Source organism: Euphorbia lathyris, chromosome 7 (assembly GCF_963576675.1).
Source record: "Euphorbia lathyris chromosome 7, ddEupLath1.1, whole genome shotgun sequence".
Lineage (NCBI taxonomy): Eukaryota > Viridiplantae > Streptophyta > Magnoliopsida > Malpighiales > Euphorbiaceae > Euphorbia > Euphorbia lathyris.
The window spans coordinates 77,604,501-77,622,754 of NC_088916.1; the positions used below are offsets into that span (position 1 = coordinate 77,604,501).

The window sequence follows — 18,254 nt, forward strand, 5'->3', positions numbered from 1 at the left end:
TATGAATATTGTCAATAGTTTCAAAAATATTATCTTGATTTGCTGAGTTATATGATAATGATACAGCTTTAGACTGTCTTTTCTGTTATTCAGATGTTTAAGTTTTTGTTATTGTTTGCAACACAACTCTTTAAGTTGTTGCTCAAATATAGGCCTGAGGACAAGGCAGCAAAGAAGGAAAGGCTTCTTCAAAGGGCACAAGCTGAAGCTGAGGGAAAACTGTTGAATCAAAGAAGCCCAATTGAGCTGGTCATGGGCGGAGCCAGCCTAGGGCTCGTGGGGTGGGGGCCCCCCGGTCACCAGTTGCGCCCTTGAGTACTTTTCATTTTGTCCCCTGTAGCCCCCCTAAAATTTGTATGCATAGATTCTATGTAGTATTATTTCAATGTTTGAAGGTAGATGAGATGGCTAAGAATGTATGCTTATATTGAAGAGGTCATAGATTCAAATTCTTCCAACCTCATTTTATTTTAGAAAGTTTTTATTTATTTTAAGTTTATTTTTCAATAATTATAAAACATGTTACTATTATTAATTAATTTAAATGGACTCTTTATTTTGGTAACACTTTTGAATTCATTTTTATTATATCTTTACCACTAAAAAAACTAATTTCTTATTTTTGATATTCAAATAACTTAGTTTTTAAATTATATTTTAATTTATAAAAAATATAAAAAATTTAAAAATAAAAACGGTAAAAATGTTATAAGTTTTTAGAAATTAGCATTGAACTAATAGAAAATTAAATATGTTTACTATTTTCACGTTGGACACTTTTAATGTTTATTCGAACACATCATCGAACACTTTTTAATGTTTTAGCGAACACACCAAAATGATGGTGTGCTCGCTAAAACATTAAAAGTGTCCAACATGAAAAGAGTAAACATATTTAATTTTCTATTAATTCAATGCTAGTTTCAAAAAATGATAACATTTTTACAGTTTTAACGCGTTTGACACTAAAATATTTTGTCCAGCCCTAACGTGCTGGACTTTGAAAATTTACCCTTAACCCCACGGCTAAATTTAGCCCCCCCAAATCTAAATTCCTGGCTCTGCCACTTGTGCCGCAAGATGGAGGTCCATTGCGCAATTATGAAGGGCAAATCAAGGATTGGAGCGGTGATTATTTTCTGCACTAATAGTTCTGTTAGGCTCTGTTCTTTATTGCTGAAAAAAACTGAACTGAACTGAACTGAACTGAACTGAACTGAATTGAACTGAACTGAATACTGCTGAATACTGAACTGAATTTAACTGAATACTACTGAACTTAACTGAATACTACCGAACTGAACCGAACTAAACAATAATGATGATATTAGACTTTAAAATAATTTAATTGATAATATTGGACATTAATAAACTTATAATAATAATAATGATGGTTCTAATAAATTTAATAATATCAATAATAAATAAATAAATATATTATTAAAGATAAAACTAAATTGAATATCAAATAAAAGCTCGGCTTGATAAAATTTTGGCTCGATAAAAGCCTATAAAATTAAATAAAAATGAGTCTAATTTAAATTAAAAATACAAATTACATACAAACACAAATTTACATATAATTTAAAGCCTATGAAATCAAATACAAATTTTTATATGAATACAAACTCTTAACTTTTTATTCTAATTAAGGGTTAAAGTGTAAAAATATCCCTAACGTTTTGGGTCATGGGTAATTTTGCCCCTAACATCTAAAATGGTGCAATTTTATCCCTAACATTGATAAATTCGATAAATTTGAGTGCAATTCCTAATTTTTAAATATGGAAGCATACTTTAGTTTTAATTTTTTTATTAAACGATATATACTTTAATAAACTATCATTTCTTGACTATCATTTCTTAACTTTTATCTTTTTTTTTTGGTAGAAAAGGAAAGGAAAGCAAAGCAAAACAAGCAACTACACCGGGATTAGCCTAGGAAAGCTAACCCCAATCCTATCCAAAAGAGCGATAGGGGGAACGGTAAGGGTAGAAACACCTAACACCCCCTCATGGCCTGCCGCCGCCAAGTGATCTGCAACACGGTTCTGCTCCCGGAAAAAGTGGCTGAACTCAAGGATATCAAATGAGGGGCTAAGCCTCTTAATAGCTTAAATAAGGTTGCGGCTATGAAGACCCATGGCATGACTACCCAAAATCATATTGATGGCCTCCTAGTTATCTGACTCCACAGAAAGCCTCTTAACACCCAGCCTAATCGCCAGCTGGATCCCAGAGAGAATGCCCCAGAGCTCCGCAGAGAAGGAAGAACCCAAACCCAAATTCTGGGTAAACCCAGAAAGCCAGGCGCCTCCCGCATCCCTAAGAACACCTCCGGCAGCAATCTTACCATTATTGAGGCAGGAACCATCAGTATTCAGCTTCACAACCCCCTCTCTCGGCCTGCTCCAGCTCACGAGGTGGACATCACTACTCGGGGAAGATCTGGCAAGGGACTCACCTTTGAAACTATAAATAATAGAGGAGAGTTTCTTCAAGAAGAACTCAACTAAGTTAGGCAAAAGCACAACTTTATTATCAAAAATCTCCTCGTTCCTCCATTTCCACACTTGATGACAGATAATGGCAAAGAAAATGTCCCCATGCTCCATATAAGACAATAACTTTCCCCTAATACCATCTGAGAACCAGTCGTTCACAGAATGGGACATGAAGGAAGAGAAAGTATGATGAGGGAGAATTTTCTTCCAAACCTCTTCACTCTTAGGGCAATCCCTAAGAGCGTGGCACAACGATTCAACATGGTCTCTACATCTACCGCAAGCTCCAGAGGTCGCCAAATGCCTTCTGTATCTATCTGAGTTAGTAAGTAATCTGTCTTTAACGCCCAGCCACAGGAAGCTCCTCATGCGGTAGGGGATTTTAAGGGACCAAATGGTCTTCCAAATATCCGAGGGATTATCAGTCCTGTTAAGGGAAAAAGCTTCAAAGGCAGATTTGCAAGAATAGACTCTATTGTTAGTCAGCGCCTAACAATGCTTATCCATGTCTTCCTCTTGATTACTCACCTTCACTCCTCTAATTCTAAGGAGAGTCTCAAGGCTAAAGAAAGAATCAAATTTAGGCCAAACCCAGTCCCCTTCAGAGTCCACCACATCGGCTAACCTCCAGTTTTGGATATCACTAGGTGGGGGGGAAGTGCACACATCCACTAAAGGTTTATCCCCAATCCAGGTATCAAACCAGAAGCTTATGGACTTACCATTACCCACATCCAGACCAACCCCCGAGCAAAACTCAGCAAAAACGGCGCTAAGCCCTTTCCAGAGGAAGGAACAATTGATAACTCTCTCTTTCGGGCCCCCAAAGATCTTATCTTTTCGATACTTACCACAAAGAAGGTGAACCCAGAGAGAGGAGGGGCATTGCCACATACGCCAAAGGAGTTTCATTAATAAAACTTTATTATTATCCTTAGCTCTCCTAATGCCCAAACCCCCTGAATCTTTGGGCTGACAAACCTCACTCCAAGGCACCAGGTGGATCTTTCTTCCCTCCGCAGCTTCCCCCCACAGGAACCTTCGGTTAATCTTATCAAGATCATTAAGCACAGGATTCGGAAGCTGACAAGCCTGCATGATGTGGTTGGGAGCAGCGGAATTCACAGATTGAATTAAAGTCAGACGGCGAGCGAGGGAGAGAGTCTTGGCTTTCCACGTGGCACACCTCGTATTGGCTTTGTCCAAAGTATCTTTAAAAGAAACTTTAGACACTCTCTCACTATGGAGAGGAATCCCCAGATACTTCCCAAGAGAATTAGTAAGAGGAATACCAGACAAATCACTTAATCTTTTACAAATTCTCGGATTCATATTCTTAGAGCACATCATCCTAGATTTCTGGATATTAAATAATAATAAATAATGATAAACTATAAATAATAATAATAAATTAAATAATAATAATTATTATAATAAATTATATACAAATAATTATAATATAATAAATAAGGATAAATTACTGAATACTGAAACTGGATGCTGAAACTGAATGCTGAACTGAACTGAACTGAATTGAATTGAACTGATTGTTACTGAAATTAAGTGATAAAGAACAGGGCCTTAGTCTCTACGCTGCATTGCATGATTAAGAGTTTTCTTATATGATATGCAACTCATAAATGAAGTTTTGGTACAATTAGTTATGAAGGATGCTTAATATGACTCAGACAGCATCCACTATATTTCCTTGGATGGTCTCTGGTAATAAATTTGTTGATTCAAGACGTCTTGCTAATTATTTTGTTAAAATGGAAATAGGCGAACTTCAGCGACAAGTATGATGATGAGCACTGGAAGAAGTGTGGCGGTGGCATTATGGGCTCGAAATCTCAGGCAAGAAGCAACGCAAAGGAAAGAGTGTTAGCAAAGGAGGCTGCACAGAGGATGAACTGAGCTGAGAGAGTGAGAGATGGTGGTATGGTAATAGACACTACTTTGATATGTTTATTTTTTTGGGTTTATATTAGGGTAATTGACATTTATTGTTTTCAATTCTACCATCTAATATAGGGTAAATTACACCCATAGCCACTGAATTTTATCCATTTTAACATTGTAGCCACTGAACTTCAATTCTTAACGGTATGACCATTGAACTTAACACTTTTTAACACCGGTGGCCACTCAAAGCCTCAAAATGACCGTTGGTGGCCTCAAAATAAAAAATTCGAAGAGTTAATAATATTCTAAGGAACTTTAATTCTTGAAAATTTTCGTTTTGAGGTCATTTAGGTGTTGTTTGGTTAGGAGAGAAAAACTGAATTTTTAGAGAGAGAAAACTCAAAAAAAGATGATTTTGGAAAATAAAAAATGTGATTTCATGGGAAATATCGTTCTGAACAACTTTAATTCTTGAATATTTTCATTTTGAGGAGTTAGTTAAAGTTGAGTGGCCACCGGTGTTAACAAGTGTAAAGTTCAATGGCTTCAGTGACTACACCGTTAAGAATTGAAGTTCAGTGGCCGCAATGTTAAAATGGGTAAAGCTCAGTGGCAATGGGTGTAATTTATCCTCCAATATATGATGCAAATCAATTTTCTTGTTCTATGCAATCAACTTTAATGATAGAGATGAGGTTTTAATTTTAAAATCCCTTCTAGAAAATGAAGTTAGAACTAGATTGAACAATTTGAGAAGAAGGGAAAAGAACTCTAAAGCATCTCTTAATGGTGTTTGAATCTTGCTTCTCTTTTGTTTCTCAATGGAAGTAAAAGTAATTGAATCTTTTGACCGAGCCTGAAGAAATCTAACTTGAAAAATTATTCAAAGTCAGAAAAAAGGTTACTGATAAAAAGATATGAGAGTTGGAGTGTGTTTATAGAAAACTAGTGAAAACCAGAGTTTTAATTCTTAACATTATCCACCATTAGTTTGCAAATCAGTAGTTTACTCTAATCCTGTTTTTCTTTTGTTAATTTTGTTATTGTTAATATTAATATATGAAACTTTTCAATTATGTATCTTCAGTTCTGTTTATTCGATGTGTGCAGCGATATTTTCTTTCAAATCATTGCTGAGGAGAAAAAGGAAATGCAGAAGAATGGAAGGTGCAAATGGACAATTTTTTTTTTTTTTTTTTTTTTGCTTTCCAGCATAAATTGTTTTGTTTTAGTGCATATATATATTTAATTTTCTTTAAATTTAACGCTAATTTTCTAAATTAAAACTCCTAAGCAAGTATATTATTGTTTATAAATTGAATATTTACATTGGAATTTTGATTAAAGGAAAAAGTTATAATTAACTAATAATAATGATGAAAAAATAATTAAATTAGATAATAATATTGATATTTTAATTTAAGAAAAAATATTAAAATTAGATAAAAAAAACCATGATAGAAAAAAAATTAATATTCATATTAGACAATGGGAAGAAAAGGGAAAAAATATGGGAAAAAGTGAAGAGTGGAGGGTTCGAACCTGGACCATTGGAGTAATGGACAGAATATCATATAATGCATAAACCAACAGGGCAAACACAATTTCATATTATATGATTACAGCCTGACGTATAAGTACTGATTAATTTATTTTGGGGGCTACCCAAAACTAGACCACTATTCCTTAAGGGTGGTGCCAGAGTCCGGGGGGCTAGAGCCCCCCGGGCTGTCTCCGCCCCTGGGTGCAAGTTGCTGAAGCAAAGTTGGATAGTTTCAAGACATCAGACTCAGCACACCATAACCTTGGAGGCCTAAAAGATGATTTTTATGAGAGAGTCCGTCAATGATTTGTTTCGGTTACCCTTCATTGGATGAGGCGTCAGTAAAGCTTGAAAGCGGGGGTAACAATGGGCCACTAGAATGATAATTTCATTAACATGGTTAGAATCAACGATTAAAACATATTTAAAAATGAACCGAGATGATTCGAGCCTAGTGCTTACCTGCAAGCCACAAACAACAATTTGACCTCCTTCATGAAGCACATCATTGACCAATACGACATAAATTGTTGTTCCATGACCTTTGACAACTTTAACCTCCAACATTGTACATTGACACATGATACCAAACAGCAGTCGGATATTTGCACTCTTAAAGAATCTGGTTGCTTTCTACAGTCAAAACTCAAGACAAGCATACCTATACTTCATTAAGGCCTTGTTTGGATGGAGGTATTTTAAAGTAAGTGAAGGTAAATGAGGGTACCTAATCTTGTTTGTTTTGAGGTGTAATTGAATGTAATACTAAGTGAGGGTAGGTGAGGTGGAATTTGGCTAATTTTCTTTACACCCCAAAATGGAGGGTAGGGAGGTGACAGATTTTTCTTTTCCAAAATTACCCCTCATATTTTATTTTAAAATAAGACATTGTTTGGATATAAAAGTAATTTTGTATATAACTTACCTTACCTTACTATATCTTACCATCAAACCAAACACAATTACATTATTAAACCATCACTTACCTTACCTTCTATCCAAACACAATAAATTATTTCATTCACTTCACTTACCTTACCCTACCTTACTTTACTTTAAAATACCCTCGTCCAAACAAGGCCTAAGAAATGTCAGTTTCTCAACCATGGTTTTATGTGTCCATTGAACCAGTAATAATAATAACACATCAGGAATGCCTTCTCCACTACAAAACAGGCAGAAGTATATTAGCATCTGACAACACGAAACCAGAAAAATGGGAAAAAGAAACCCTTAAAGGAAGTCTATTGAGCAATGATGCTTATAAAAGGGAATGGTCAATAAGTACCAAATAGCACTGGTAGGAACAATACTAAAAGTTTCCCCCATTTCCTTGTTTTTATAGTACAGTTGCATATTCAGACCTTGCTCCATGAACTCAGTTATAATCTTAAAGAAAACAAAAAAAGAAACATAACTTTAGTAAAAGATAGTAAAATCTGGCCTCATTGCCGTCACTACTGGTAAATTGCTATAAGTTTTCCATCCATAGAGTCTGTCTAAAAAAAAAAAAAAAAGGGCGGCCCGGTCGCATTACGCGTCCCCGCTGAGCGAGGGTCCGGGGAGGGGTCCCACCACAAGGGTGTATTGGGGGCAAGCCTTCCCTTGCCAATTTAGGCTTGAGAAGATAATTTTAAACTTACAAATGAAAATGTTGTACGGAAACAACTAATTATTGATGATGATAACTTCACCTTATTCAATACAACAATGAAATCTGTATTCGTCATCCTCAAGAGATTGAGTGATTCTATTGTTTGGGGCTCTAACCCATGCATAATATCAACAACAACTTCAGACAAACCAGAACCCCTCGATCATAGATTGGTGAACGACTCATGACTAAAATGCCTAAAATATTGCTGCTCGTAGTCATTAATTGCACGTGTCTAATGACTCCCCAGAACTTCCAAAACAACCTCTCCACCGTCTCAATACTTAAAACGACCTTTTCCTCATCTCAACTTGTTGCTTAATATGACATTTCAGTTACTGAATTCATCAATATTTTCATTCTTCCAAAAAAATATACCGCTACATACCCTGAGAAAGTATCCAACAAGTTGCATATCTTATTTATGTCTTCTTATTATGCTTTGGTATTCTTATTAGGAGAAAATCAACTAATTATGAAGTTACAGTTCGGTAATAATCTTATCTCCTAAGTGGAGTAATGAGAATTGAAGTTTTTCCATTGCATAAAAAAATTGAAGTTATAGCAAATGTTGTCTCGATGAAATCTGCATAATGAATCACAAAATATTTCTATCTAAATGAAATAAAGCATCCAGAAGCTCGAAAAAAGGAAACTAAACATTATCAACCATTAGTTTGTAAATACAAAAGGATATAAAGGGCACATACAGAATTCTGTTACAAAACATTGAAGAATAAGAAGAAAAAAGACAAATGATGCCTTTCGAAAAGAATAGGGTTTGGAAAAAAAACAACCTTAAAAAGGTTGTCATAGCAGACTGCCATAGCCAAACCCCAAAACACCATTTATCTTCATCTCCTAACTCAAACCCAACAAACAACATGACTATTCTACCCTTTGAAGGAACATGACTAAAGCTGAAACCAATGCAGAGATGTGCAAATACGGTTGACTGTAATCTCATGGAGTTGTGACCATTTGATGATGGTTACAACTCCATGTGATTACAGTCAACTACATTTGCACATCTTTGCATTGGTTTCAGCTTTAGTCATGTTTCTTCAAAGGGTAGAATAGTCATGTTGTTTGTTGGGTTTGAGTAAGGAGATGAAGATAAATGGTGTCCCATGGTTTTGGGGTTTGGCTATCTACCATGACAACCTTTTTAAGGTTGTTTTCTTTCCAAGCCCTATTTTTTTTCGGCAGACATCATTTGTCTTTTTTCTTCTTATTCTTCAATGTTTTGTAACAAAATTCTGTATCTGCCCTTTATATCTTTTTGTATTTACAAACTAATGGTTGATAATGTTTAGTTTCCTTTTTTCCGAACACCTCGATGCTTTATTTTATTTGACAGATAACATCTCTGCTGCTGCTCTTGAGTTGAATAAGGGGTAATCAAAACAAATTCATATACATTTGTTTCTGGTGTATTGAGTCTGAGAAGTGAATGATATGAAATGGAGATTTAGATGGATAGGAATATTATATGCGTGTCTAGTCAGGGTTCATAGCCAACAAATTCTATTCTGTGTTTCACACCATGGGCTTTAGATAGGAATATTTTGTGATTCCTTCTGCAGATTTCATCAAGATAACATTTGCTATAACTTCAATTCCTTATGCAGATTTCCTAAAGCCCATGGTGTGTAATCTAATGGAGTTGTGACCATCATCAAATGCACAGGTTAAAGGAAGCTTGTGAAATAAGGGGGTCGATAATGGAAACAACTCCGAGGAAAAGAGAACTGGGCACTGAACAATAGAAAAACTACACAAACTGTTGTACATAAACAACTAGCAATGTAACACAAACCAGAACCCCTTGATAGTAGATTTGGCAATGAATCAAAACCTGTAGCATCTCTCTTGTTCTCCTTCTTTGAGACAGTTTCATCAGTGGCTTCCTTCTTCTTTTCCTCCTTCAAATTATCAATGTAGGAGTCAAATAAGTGATAAATGATGTCCGCAATAACAATCATCACATACAGAACATCAGCGAGCCTAGTGGCATACTCTTTTTCTTCTAAAGCATTACACTAACCTTCGTAAAATCCTTTTTGTGTACGGGGTCTATGCCACTGACAGGAATTTTCATTGTCGGTGACTTCAGAAACTCTGGTTGTGCTTCTAATGACCCAAGGGTCAACACTTGAACATAGACCCCCTTCACCACTTTTGTCGATTCCGCTCATAACTGACCTCATGTCTTCCATAGCTGATTCCTTGACATCATCCTCTGGTCCAACAACACATGATCTTGTGCCAACAATGGCGTGCTCAAGGCCCTGCACAGGATATAGCAAAGGAAAACCAGAAATTCTTTTCAATAGGAATATATTATGAATGTTACAAATGTAGAGGGTTCAAGCCATGCATACAATCCTACCTATGAAGCACCGATACGGGTACGTATACGGGTGCGGGTACGCGTACGGCAAACGACATTTCTAAAAAATATGAGATACGGGTACGGCGGGGATACGGCAAATTTTATATATAATTAATAATATATATATCATTTATAATGAAAATTCAAAAGATACATAAATATATAAATCACAAATCATATTCATAAAGTCATTATAAAAACACAAATAATACTCTCAAGTCATTATAAAACCACAAATAACATCTATAATATTAACTAACAAGTCATTAATTTATAAAAAAGCACAGGAGAGATTTTCAATTTTAGTTTAGGGTTCAATCGATTTCGTGCCTGTATATACTAGTAATCTTGGGATTATTTCATTTTAATCCCTATATTTTCTGAGTTTTTTTAAAAAAAAACCCTTATACTTTCAAAGTTTTTTAAAAAAACCCTTAAAGTATCCCCGACGTGTCCCCGAAGTGTCACCGGCGTGTCCCCGCGTATCCCCTCATTTAAAAAAGAAAAGAAAAAAGGGGATACTTCCCTGGCGTGTCCCGTACGTATCCCGCCGAATCCCCGCACCCGGAGTATCGGATACGCGTACAGTGACCTCCGGGAAGTATCGGTGCTTCATAGAATGCTACATATTAGCTAGAATCATCACTTTATTATGCTTTGTTTAATAAATATACCTAAGCAGTGATCTTGATACCATGTGCAGCTTTGATTTCTTTATGGTGTATCTACGCACCCTGAATATCAGACAACCATTAAATTACCATCTAATTTCGTATAAGAAAGAGAGAGAGACAAAGATACATAGGAGTTGGAAGCTGTGCCTGCAAACAAAATGATGCCTCAATATTTATATTGACAAAGCCCAAAAAAACAAGTAATTCATATCAAAATCGGAATGATTTTTCCCAGAATTGCCAGGATTAGGATTTCTGACAACCATAAAGCAGATCTTATAGTAGAAAACATAAAGTGCAACAACCATAAAGCAGATCTTATAGTTTCATAAACTCTCAAAACAATGAATTTGTCAGGATTAGGATTTCTGACAGTAAGATTAGGGCAGAAAAGATCTTAGGAGAAGAAAAGAATAGAGAAAGAAGAGAGAAGGTTAGAGAGAGATTGAGATAAATAGAGAAAAGAGAGAATAGAGAGAGAATTTAGAAGAAAGAAATAAAGATTTGCATAATGAATTGGTACAGTATGATTCTCTTAAATAGGAAAAATGGGAAAAGGAAAATATAGCTAGTCTCCTAAATTCATAGCCCTAATAATTCTAACTTACCTTAAATCACCCTATTAATTCTAACCTACCTTAAATAAGAATAGGAAATATAATCTACCTTAAATCACTTTAATAATTCTAACCTAAATAAGAAAAGGAAATACAACCTACCTTAAATAGGAATAGGAATTACAGCAATTCACTAAATAGATAGAATAGAATGACAGCTAAGGATGGTAAAGAGCTATTTTAATCCTTCTTCTTTTGCACATATGTGACAGAATTGACAACAAGCCTAAATCAACTGAATATCAAAGAAAGGTAGGAAATTGCAAGATCATTTATCCAAAACCATAAGTTTTTAAGTGACTTTTGTGTTACTTTTCGAAATTTAATGGTCATACCAGAAAAATGAGTAAAATTCAGTGGTCATGGGTGTAAGTTACCTTCCATATGCCAAATTACCAATGAATTTGACTACGTGGGATTGAATTTGTTTCCACAATTATGAAATAAAAATATCAAAAAAGAGTAAAACGACGAGCCAAGAAGACTTACTAAGCATGGACGGAATTTTGGAATTAGCCCCTATACTTCTCTGCCTTCGACCAAGCACAGTATACAAAAAAGCCTTCATAGAAAATTAAAAAAAAAAAAAAAGTCAATGTGTTATCATAGTAACAATGAGGTGTGCATCTTGGTAATTAAATGAACAAGAGCTCACACAACATTGAAGTGCTTGCTTATAACAGAATAATGTTATGAATCTAACTGTCAATTTCTGACCCGACAAATCGCTTAACACAATTAGTTTATCAGTTTTGTTGCATCTATATCATATATAATGTGGAAGTGTGGAACACATAGATCAAATGCAGGATAATCCGCTTTGACAGCTCTAATTATTAACTCGGGGTACATAGATTACCCTGAATATAAGAGGCAACAGTTTTCTCACAAAAATGCATTGGAAGGCAGAATGTCTCCTAGTAAGATAGATTATTAATACCCTTGATTCTCTTTGAACCCATATAATATGAGAGGAAAAAAACTGAAGAGAAAATAAATGATGCATCATGAGCGAAAATAGATAAACTTAGGGTAAATTACATCCATGATCCCTCAACTTTTATGGCACCTAAACTTTAAAACCGGACATAAAAGTCAACGACTAACATAAAGTCCTTTATAAAAAATAAAGGACCTCAAAATGACTAATGAATACCTTAAAATGGGAAATTCCACGAATTACTGTTGTTTAGAACCACATTTTCCATGGAGTTCTTGTTTCGCTTTTTCAAATCACAATTTTTTGGAGGTTTCTCTTTCTAAAAAACCAATAAGTTCAAGAATTAAAGTTGTTTAGAATTACATCGGGTTACCTATTATTGAAGTGGTTAAAGGTTCAAGGATTTTATATCAATAAGAGGAAAACTTCATACACTTTTATCCAATGTTGAATTTCAGGGACCATAAAGATAGTAAGGCAAAGTTAAAGGGCCATGGGTGTAATTTAAACTTCAAATTTGACAACTTTTGCTAGAAATAATTGGCATAGGAGAAGAGTAGCTAAAAAAGGAATAGAAGAAATGAAAGCAATTACAAGATAAGGATAATTACTTGAGCAAAGTGTATAGTTGTTAGGCATGACCCCAAGTCTGTACCAAGTAATTTGACATAAACCATGGGTTTAAGGGCATTGTTGAACCTGTAATGATGCAGGGGATGTGAGCAATAATGGGCCAATAATCTCCTTTCTTTCTCGAGCACCGTTTTTCGAGAAGAGGACATGATATAATTTCTATATATGCAAGAGTAGCTGGGAGACCCTCCTTTGGCAAGCAATTGAGTTTGGTCCCAAATCCATAAACTTTCAAGAGAGGTGAGGTTTTGGAGTCCCCTTGATATGCTTTTCAAATTTTTAAGCCCATCTATCCAAAGCAAGGTTAGAGAAGTTGGAAGTAACAGACCATCAGCATCAGGAAAGCAAATCACATCTGCAGTTGCGCTCGTGTCTTTAATCGATAGTCGTTTTAGACAGGTCAGTCTATGTAGTCCCCATTCTGATATTGGCTGACTCAGATTCTTGCAACCGCTTATTCGGAAAGTAGTTAAGTTTGGTGGCAAACCTCTTGGGAAGGACATTATATTTCCACAATCATGTATCTCAAAACACAGAAGTGATACCAGGTTTTGCATCTCATCAGGCAGATACTTCAAATTTTCGCACCTCGAAATTGTAAAGTAGATAAGAGTTGGAATGGCTAATCCGCCTTGTGGGAAACATTCTAGCTCATGGCAGTCTTTTATGTCTAAATATGTAAGATGAGAAAGCCTACCATTTTGCAACTCTAACAATTGGTTTGAGCAATAACAAACTGTAAGAGTTCTAAGTGAATCAGGGAACTTGCCATAAGGAAATGGTGCGAGTGATGGACATCCTTCAATAGCCAACTTCTTAAGATGAGACATCTCATTGATATCACTGCCATGATGTATGATACCCTCGGGTAGAGAAACTAAAGAATCACAATTCCTGATACTGAGAACTCTAAGACAACTAGGCAAACCTTCTGCAGGAAAGGACGTGAGTTTTGCACAGCTATTGATTCTCAAGACTCGGAGATATGCAAGACTTTGCAGCCCATTTGGTAGCTTGTTCAAGTTTCTACACTTCTCTATGATCAAAACTTGAAGATTGCAGGGTAAAATTCCTTCATGTCCCTCTACTAATGACTCCAGGTTCTCACACTCCTGTATGCATAACCGTCTCATGCTAGGGAGCTTGGCTATGTTACTTTCATCTGGCCACAAGTGCATTAGTTCATGGCAATCTACAATATCCAGATCTTCGAGTGCAACCAAAGCCGGTAAAAGCAATTCATGTAGACTTACAAGATTTGAGATTCTCCGGATTTCCAATGCTGTAAGGGAAATTAGACCATGTGCATTTCTAAGAAGCATCTCTTGGCATTTTTCAACTTTCATTTTGGTAAGAGATGGCAGGATTTCAGGCAACTCAGTTAACCGCGGGCAGTCACAAATTTCAAGATTTTTCAAGGAAGGGAGGAACTTGGGTAATTTCCCAAACAATTTTGGACAATTTCTCATTCTAAGCTCACACAGATTGGGAAATACTTGTCTAGGCTCTTCACAAAACCACTGCTCCCACTCCAGCATATTCGTTATGATCAGTGACTCCAAAGATGGAAAAGCTTTAGAAGAAGGAGAACCAACCCCGAAAAACTCAACACCCACTTCTTTCACTCCATCCATGCCTTCTATGCTCAACTTTCTAAGTAATGGCAGCTGCCCAAGTGGCGGTAGAGACATAATTTTACAACTTTTGAGCTCAAGATGCTTCATTTTAGTGAATTTGGGGTCACCTAACCACAATGGGAATTTTGTTCCGCTATAGAACTTAACAGAAAGCTCTCCTAGATTTCGATGAGGATGTAAAGACGCGAGAACCTGCTGTTCATTTTGCACACCATTTAGACTATCAGTCCATTCCAAGGTTAATGAATCAATATTCTGCTTCTCCTTTAGGTTGACCAGCTCTGAATCTCTAACATTCCCCACATTATGCAACCCTGTAATATGAAGCTCCCCTTGAAGATGAGTTAATTTCATCAATTCCGAAATCCCAAGTCCATGACCTTTTCCTACAACAAACTTAGGCAAGGTCTTGAGGTTTGTCAAATTACCTACTAGCGGTGGCATCTCCTGCAAACTATCAGTATCCCTAATATCAAGATATTGCAGGTTTATAAGATTGCTGATACCTCTAGGTAACTCTGTAAGCTTCTGGCACCCGTGTAATTTCAGAGTTTGGAGGTTGAAGAGCCTACTAATTGATTCGGGTAACTTTGTAAGACCAGTATAAGACAAATTAAGGTACCACAAATGCTTTAAGGAACCAATAGAACTTGGTAGCTCCTCAATACAATAACCAGCTAAAGATAGCACCATTAAGCATCTTAATCTGGGAACCAAGTCATGCAGCATCTTATCACTTACTTGGTGATAAGATGATGGCATGATCGGTAATGCCAATAGAGTACGCAAATTCATCATTTCATAAAAGACTTCAAATCTTTGAGAGATGTCACAAACATGACGAGAAAATGATGAATGACGCACCTTTGCCTTTGAACTTGTTGTTGCTTGTAGCTTGTCATCCAGGTTAAAGCATATTTCAGCATTTACAGACAAAGCAAGGTTCCTTATCAAGTCATGCATCACATATCGCAAGAAAAAGATTTGCTAAAATTGTCACTAGTGATACCGAGAGTGACGAAGAAGAAGACGAGATTTTGTGCAAATCTGAAAGAAGAAAGGATAAGAAGTTTAAATCAGACATGGTTTCAGCCAAGGAACAACAAACTTCTGATGAACTGCTTAGCACCAACTCGGAGCATGGGCGACTAAACGTAAAAAAAATTAAAAAACATACTGTCTTTTGTACGAGTTGGACACAAAAAATTCAAATATTTCACTGAATTTAAAAATATTAGTATTCAATTCTATTATTAAATAATAAAAAATATGATTTTTTTTTTAAATCAACAGACGTGCAATTGATGCAGAATTAAGGAACAAAATATCTGCATTTTATAATAATGTCTGAAATCGATCCAACCTGCCAACGTTAGGGATAAAATTACACTATTTTAGATGTTAAAAATAAAATTGCTCCTGACCATAAACGTTAGCAGCATTTTTATACATTATCCCTAGATTAAACCTATGCTTTAAAGTCGTAAAATGAAGGTCAAGAATTAAAATTAATATTATTTTTTAATGGAAAGAATCAAAACCAATTTTAAAGTTGTTATAATCAGTCTAAAATTGATAATAATTAACAAATTTTTAAATATTAAAACTCATTATATTTGAAGTAATTTAATTGGTTAAGAGGGTGTTTGTTTCAGCTTTTCGAAGGATCGTTTAGCGTTTCACTCCAAACCGCAGGAAACTAGACCGTAAAATGTGGGAACAAGTGTTGAACAGCAAGATATGGGATTTACCTGAGGGGAAAAGTGGTATTCTTCCTGCCTTAAGGTTAAGTTACCATCATCTTCCTTCCCATTTGAAAAGGTGCTACGCTTATTGTGCACATTTAAAGCGTAGATGACAATAAGCGAAGCACCTTTTCAAATGGGAAGGAAGATGATGGTAACTTAACCTTAAGGCAGGAAGATGATGGTAACTTAACCTTAAGGCAGGAAGAATACCACTTTTCACCTCAGGTAAATCCCATATCTTGCTGTTCAACACTTGTTCCCACATTTTACGGTCTAGTTTGCCTCGCAAGAGGCCTCCAAGGGCCTTAGCTGCCAAAGGCAATCCTTGGCACCTCTTAACAATTTGTTCTCCTATCTCCTCCAAGCTTGAGTGTGCATCAAAAAATTTTGCTCCCAAAGCATGTTCAGCAAAGACAGCCAGACAATCATCATTTGACAACTCCTTTAGAAGATAAGCCGGAACATTACCCATCATTAACGAAACACCTTCATTTCGAGTTGTGATAATAATTCTACTTCCTGGAGCCCCAGCTACAAAAGGACCACAAAGCAGAGTCCAATCATCATAATTTTCACTCCAAACATCATCTAAGATGATCAAAAATTTCTTTCCAGATAAAACCTCCTTCAGTTTTACTTGAAGGGAATCTAGATCATCAGCGTCACAACCTTCCACCAATAACATCAAAATCTTCACCCACAGAAACCCAAGCTTTAAAATCAAAACTTAGTGCAGCATCATTGAAAATGAGTTGAGCTAGAGTAGTCTTCCCTATGCCCCCCATTCCATTTATGGGAACGACACAAATTCCTAACCCGCTTACTTGAGCATTCAACAACTGAACTACAGCCTTCTGATCTTCTTCTCTTCCATAAACCTTTGCTTCATTGACCAATGATGTTGTTGGTTGTCGTTCTCTCGCACGCCTGCCTCTCCCTCCACCACTCTCTTGTAGATTCAGTACACATTTCTCTGAAGTGATCCTCTCCAATCGTGCAGTGATTCCTTCCACTTTGGAAATCAGTCTAGCTTTTTGATTCATGCCATCAAAACAACTAGGCATAAGTTTTCGTACCCGGCTACCGTTACTGCTGCTAATCAAAGGTTTCACCACCAAATCCTCAGTAGCAAAGTCATCAATTACATCTTCCACATCATAAGCCAAGTCTCTAAGCTCAGATACCCATATTTTCACCATTGGGTCAATCAACTGCTTCTCCTCTGCATCATCAAGAACAACATAAATTTTCTTCAGCATGCTCTTCCACTTCTCTATTTCAGCAACGAATTTTCCTTTGTGTGTATACATCAACAAGCCATCAGAGCCCAACTTGTCAAACAAGGCCTGCAATGAAGCAGAGAGAATAGCACCTCCAATTGTACTCACAACTTCCATAGCAGAATAACAAATAAAAATTACAGAAACCAACTAGGGAGAAAACAAACAAACAAACTTGAGATAGAAAGATAAGCTACAAATTTAGGCTTATGGTTATTAGGAATGAATAAATTAAGCAATCTTAACTAGTAACATTTACTACATAATGCAATGTCAATTTGTAAATTATATTATTTTGTCCATGGATGCTATTCTCTCTGCTTCAATTTTGGAGGCCACTTGTTAAAAAACGTAATTAAAGAAAAGTATACAATGAATGTAATTACTAATTATTGCCCCCTCTAGAGCCGCCTAATCTGACTTCTTATGCACAAGTCATCGGTCAATATGAATTTTCAAGCTACCAAGTGTGATATGTAGTTGACTTTTAGAATGAAGGACTAGAAATAAAGAATGTTAGGTCAAATTGAAAATTCCATCTACAAGTATCAATCTGCTCTCTTTATCTTAATTTTCCGACATTGAAGGTATCAAATTTCAATCATGAAACATACCTAAATGTACCTCTTGTTCCTGATTTACGTGCTTACTCGTGATTTCAAGGACGGTAACAGCCACATTCCAGTTGGATTGAACACCGTCGCCGGCAGAAACTGAAGCATCCTCC

At 36.0% G+C, this 18,254-nt stretch overlaps 1 protein-coding gene and 1 pseudogene across 11 annotated transcripts; both read right to left on the reverse strand.

The window, feature by feature from the left end:
* Nucleotides 1-5,881: 5,881 nt before the first annotated feature.
* On the reverse strand, nt 5,882-16,855 carry LOC136235737 (putative disease resistance protein At3g14460). 11 transcript variants are annotated; one of them, XM_066025659.1, is made up of 9 exons: nt 16,716-16,855; nt 12,841-15,546; nt 11,779-11,851; nt 10,673-10,819; nt 9,651-9,894; nt 7,644-9,528; nt 7,238-7,338; nt 6,412-7,114; nt 5,882-6,323 (listed from the first exon to the last, which is right to left on the reverse strand). In XM_066025659.1, exons 2-4 carry the CDS (start codon nt 15,460-15,462, stop codon nt 10,740-10,742), a joined length of 2,775 nt encoding a protein of 924 aa, XP_065881731.1. In that variant the 5' UTR covers nt 15,463-15,546; nt 16,716-16,855; the 3' UTR covers nt 5,882-6,323; nt 6,412-7,114; nt 7,238-7,338; nt 7,644-9,528; nt 9,651-9,894; nt 10,673-10,739. The 11 variants fall into 11 exon arrangements, with proteins under 11 accessions (XP_065881731.1, XP_065881733.1, XP_065881730.1 ...); XM_066025664.1 differs by having other exon boundaries at nt 5,883-6,323; nt 9,462-9,528; XM_066025661.1 differs by lacking the exon at nt 7,238-7,338.
* LOC136235738 (putative disease resistance RPP13-like protein 1) lies at nt 15,554-17,874 on the reverse strand (annotated as a pseudogene).
* Nucleotides 17,875-18,254: the final 380 nt, after the last annotated feature.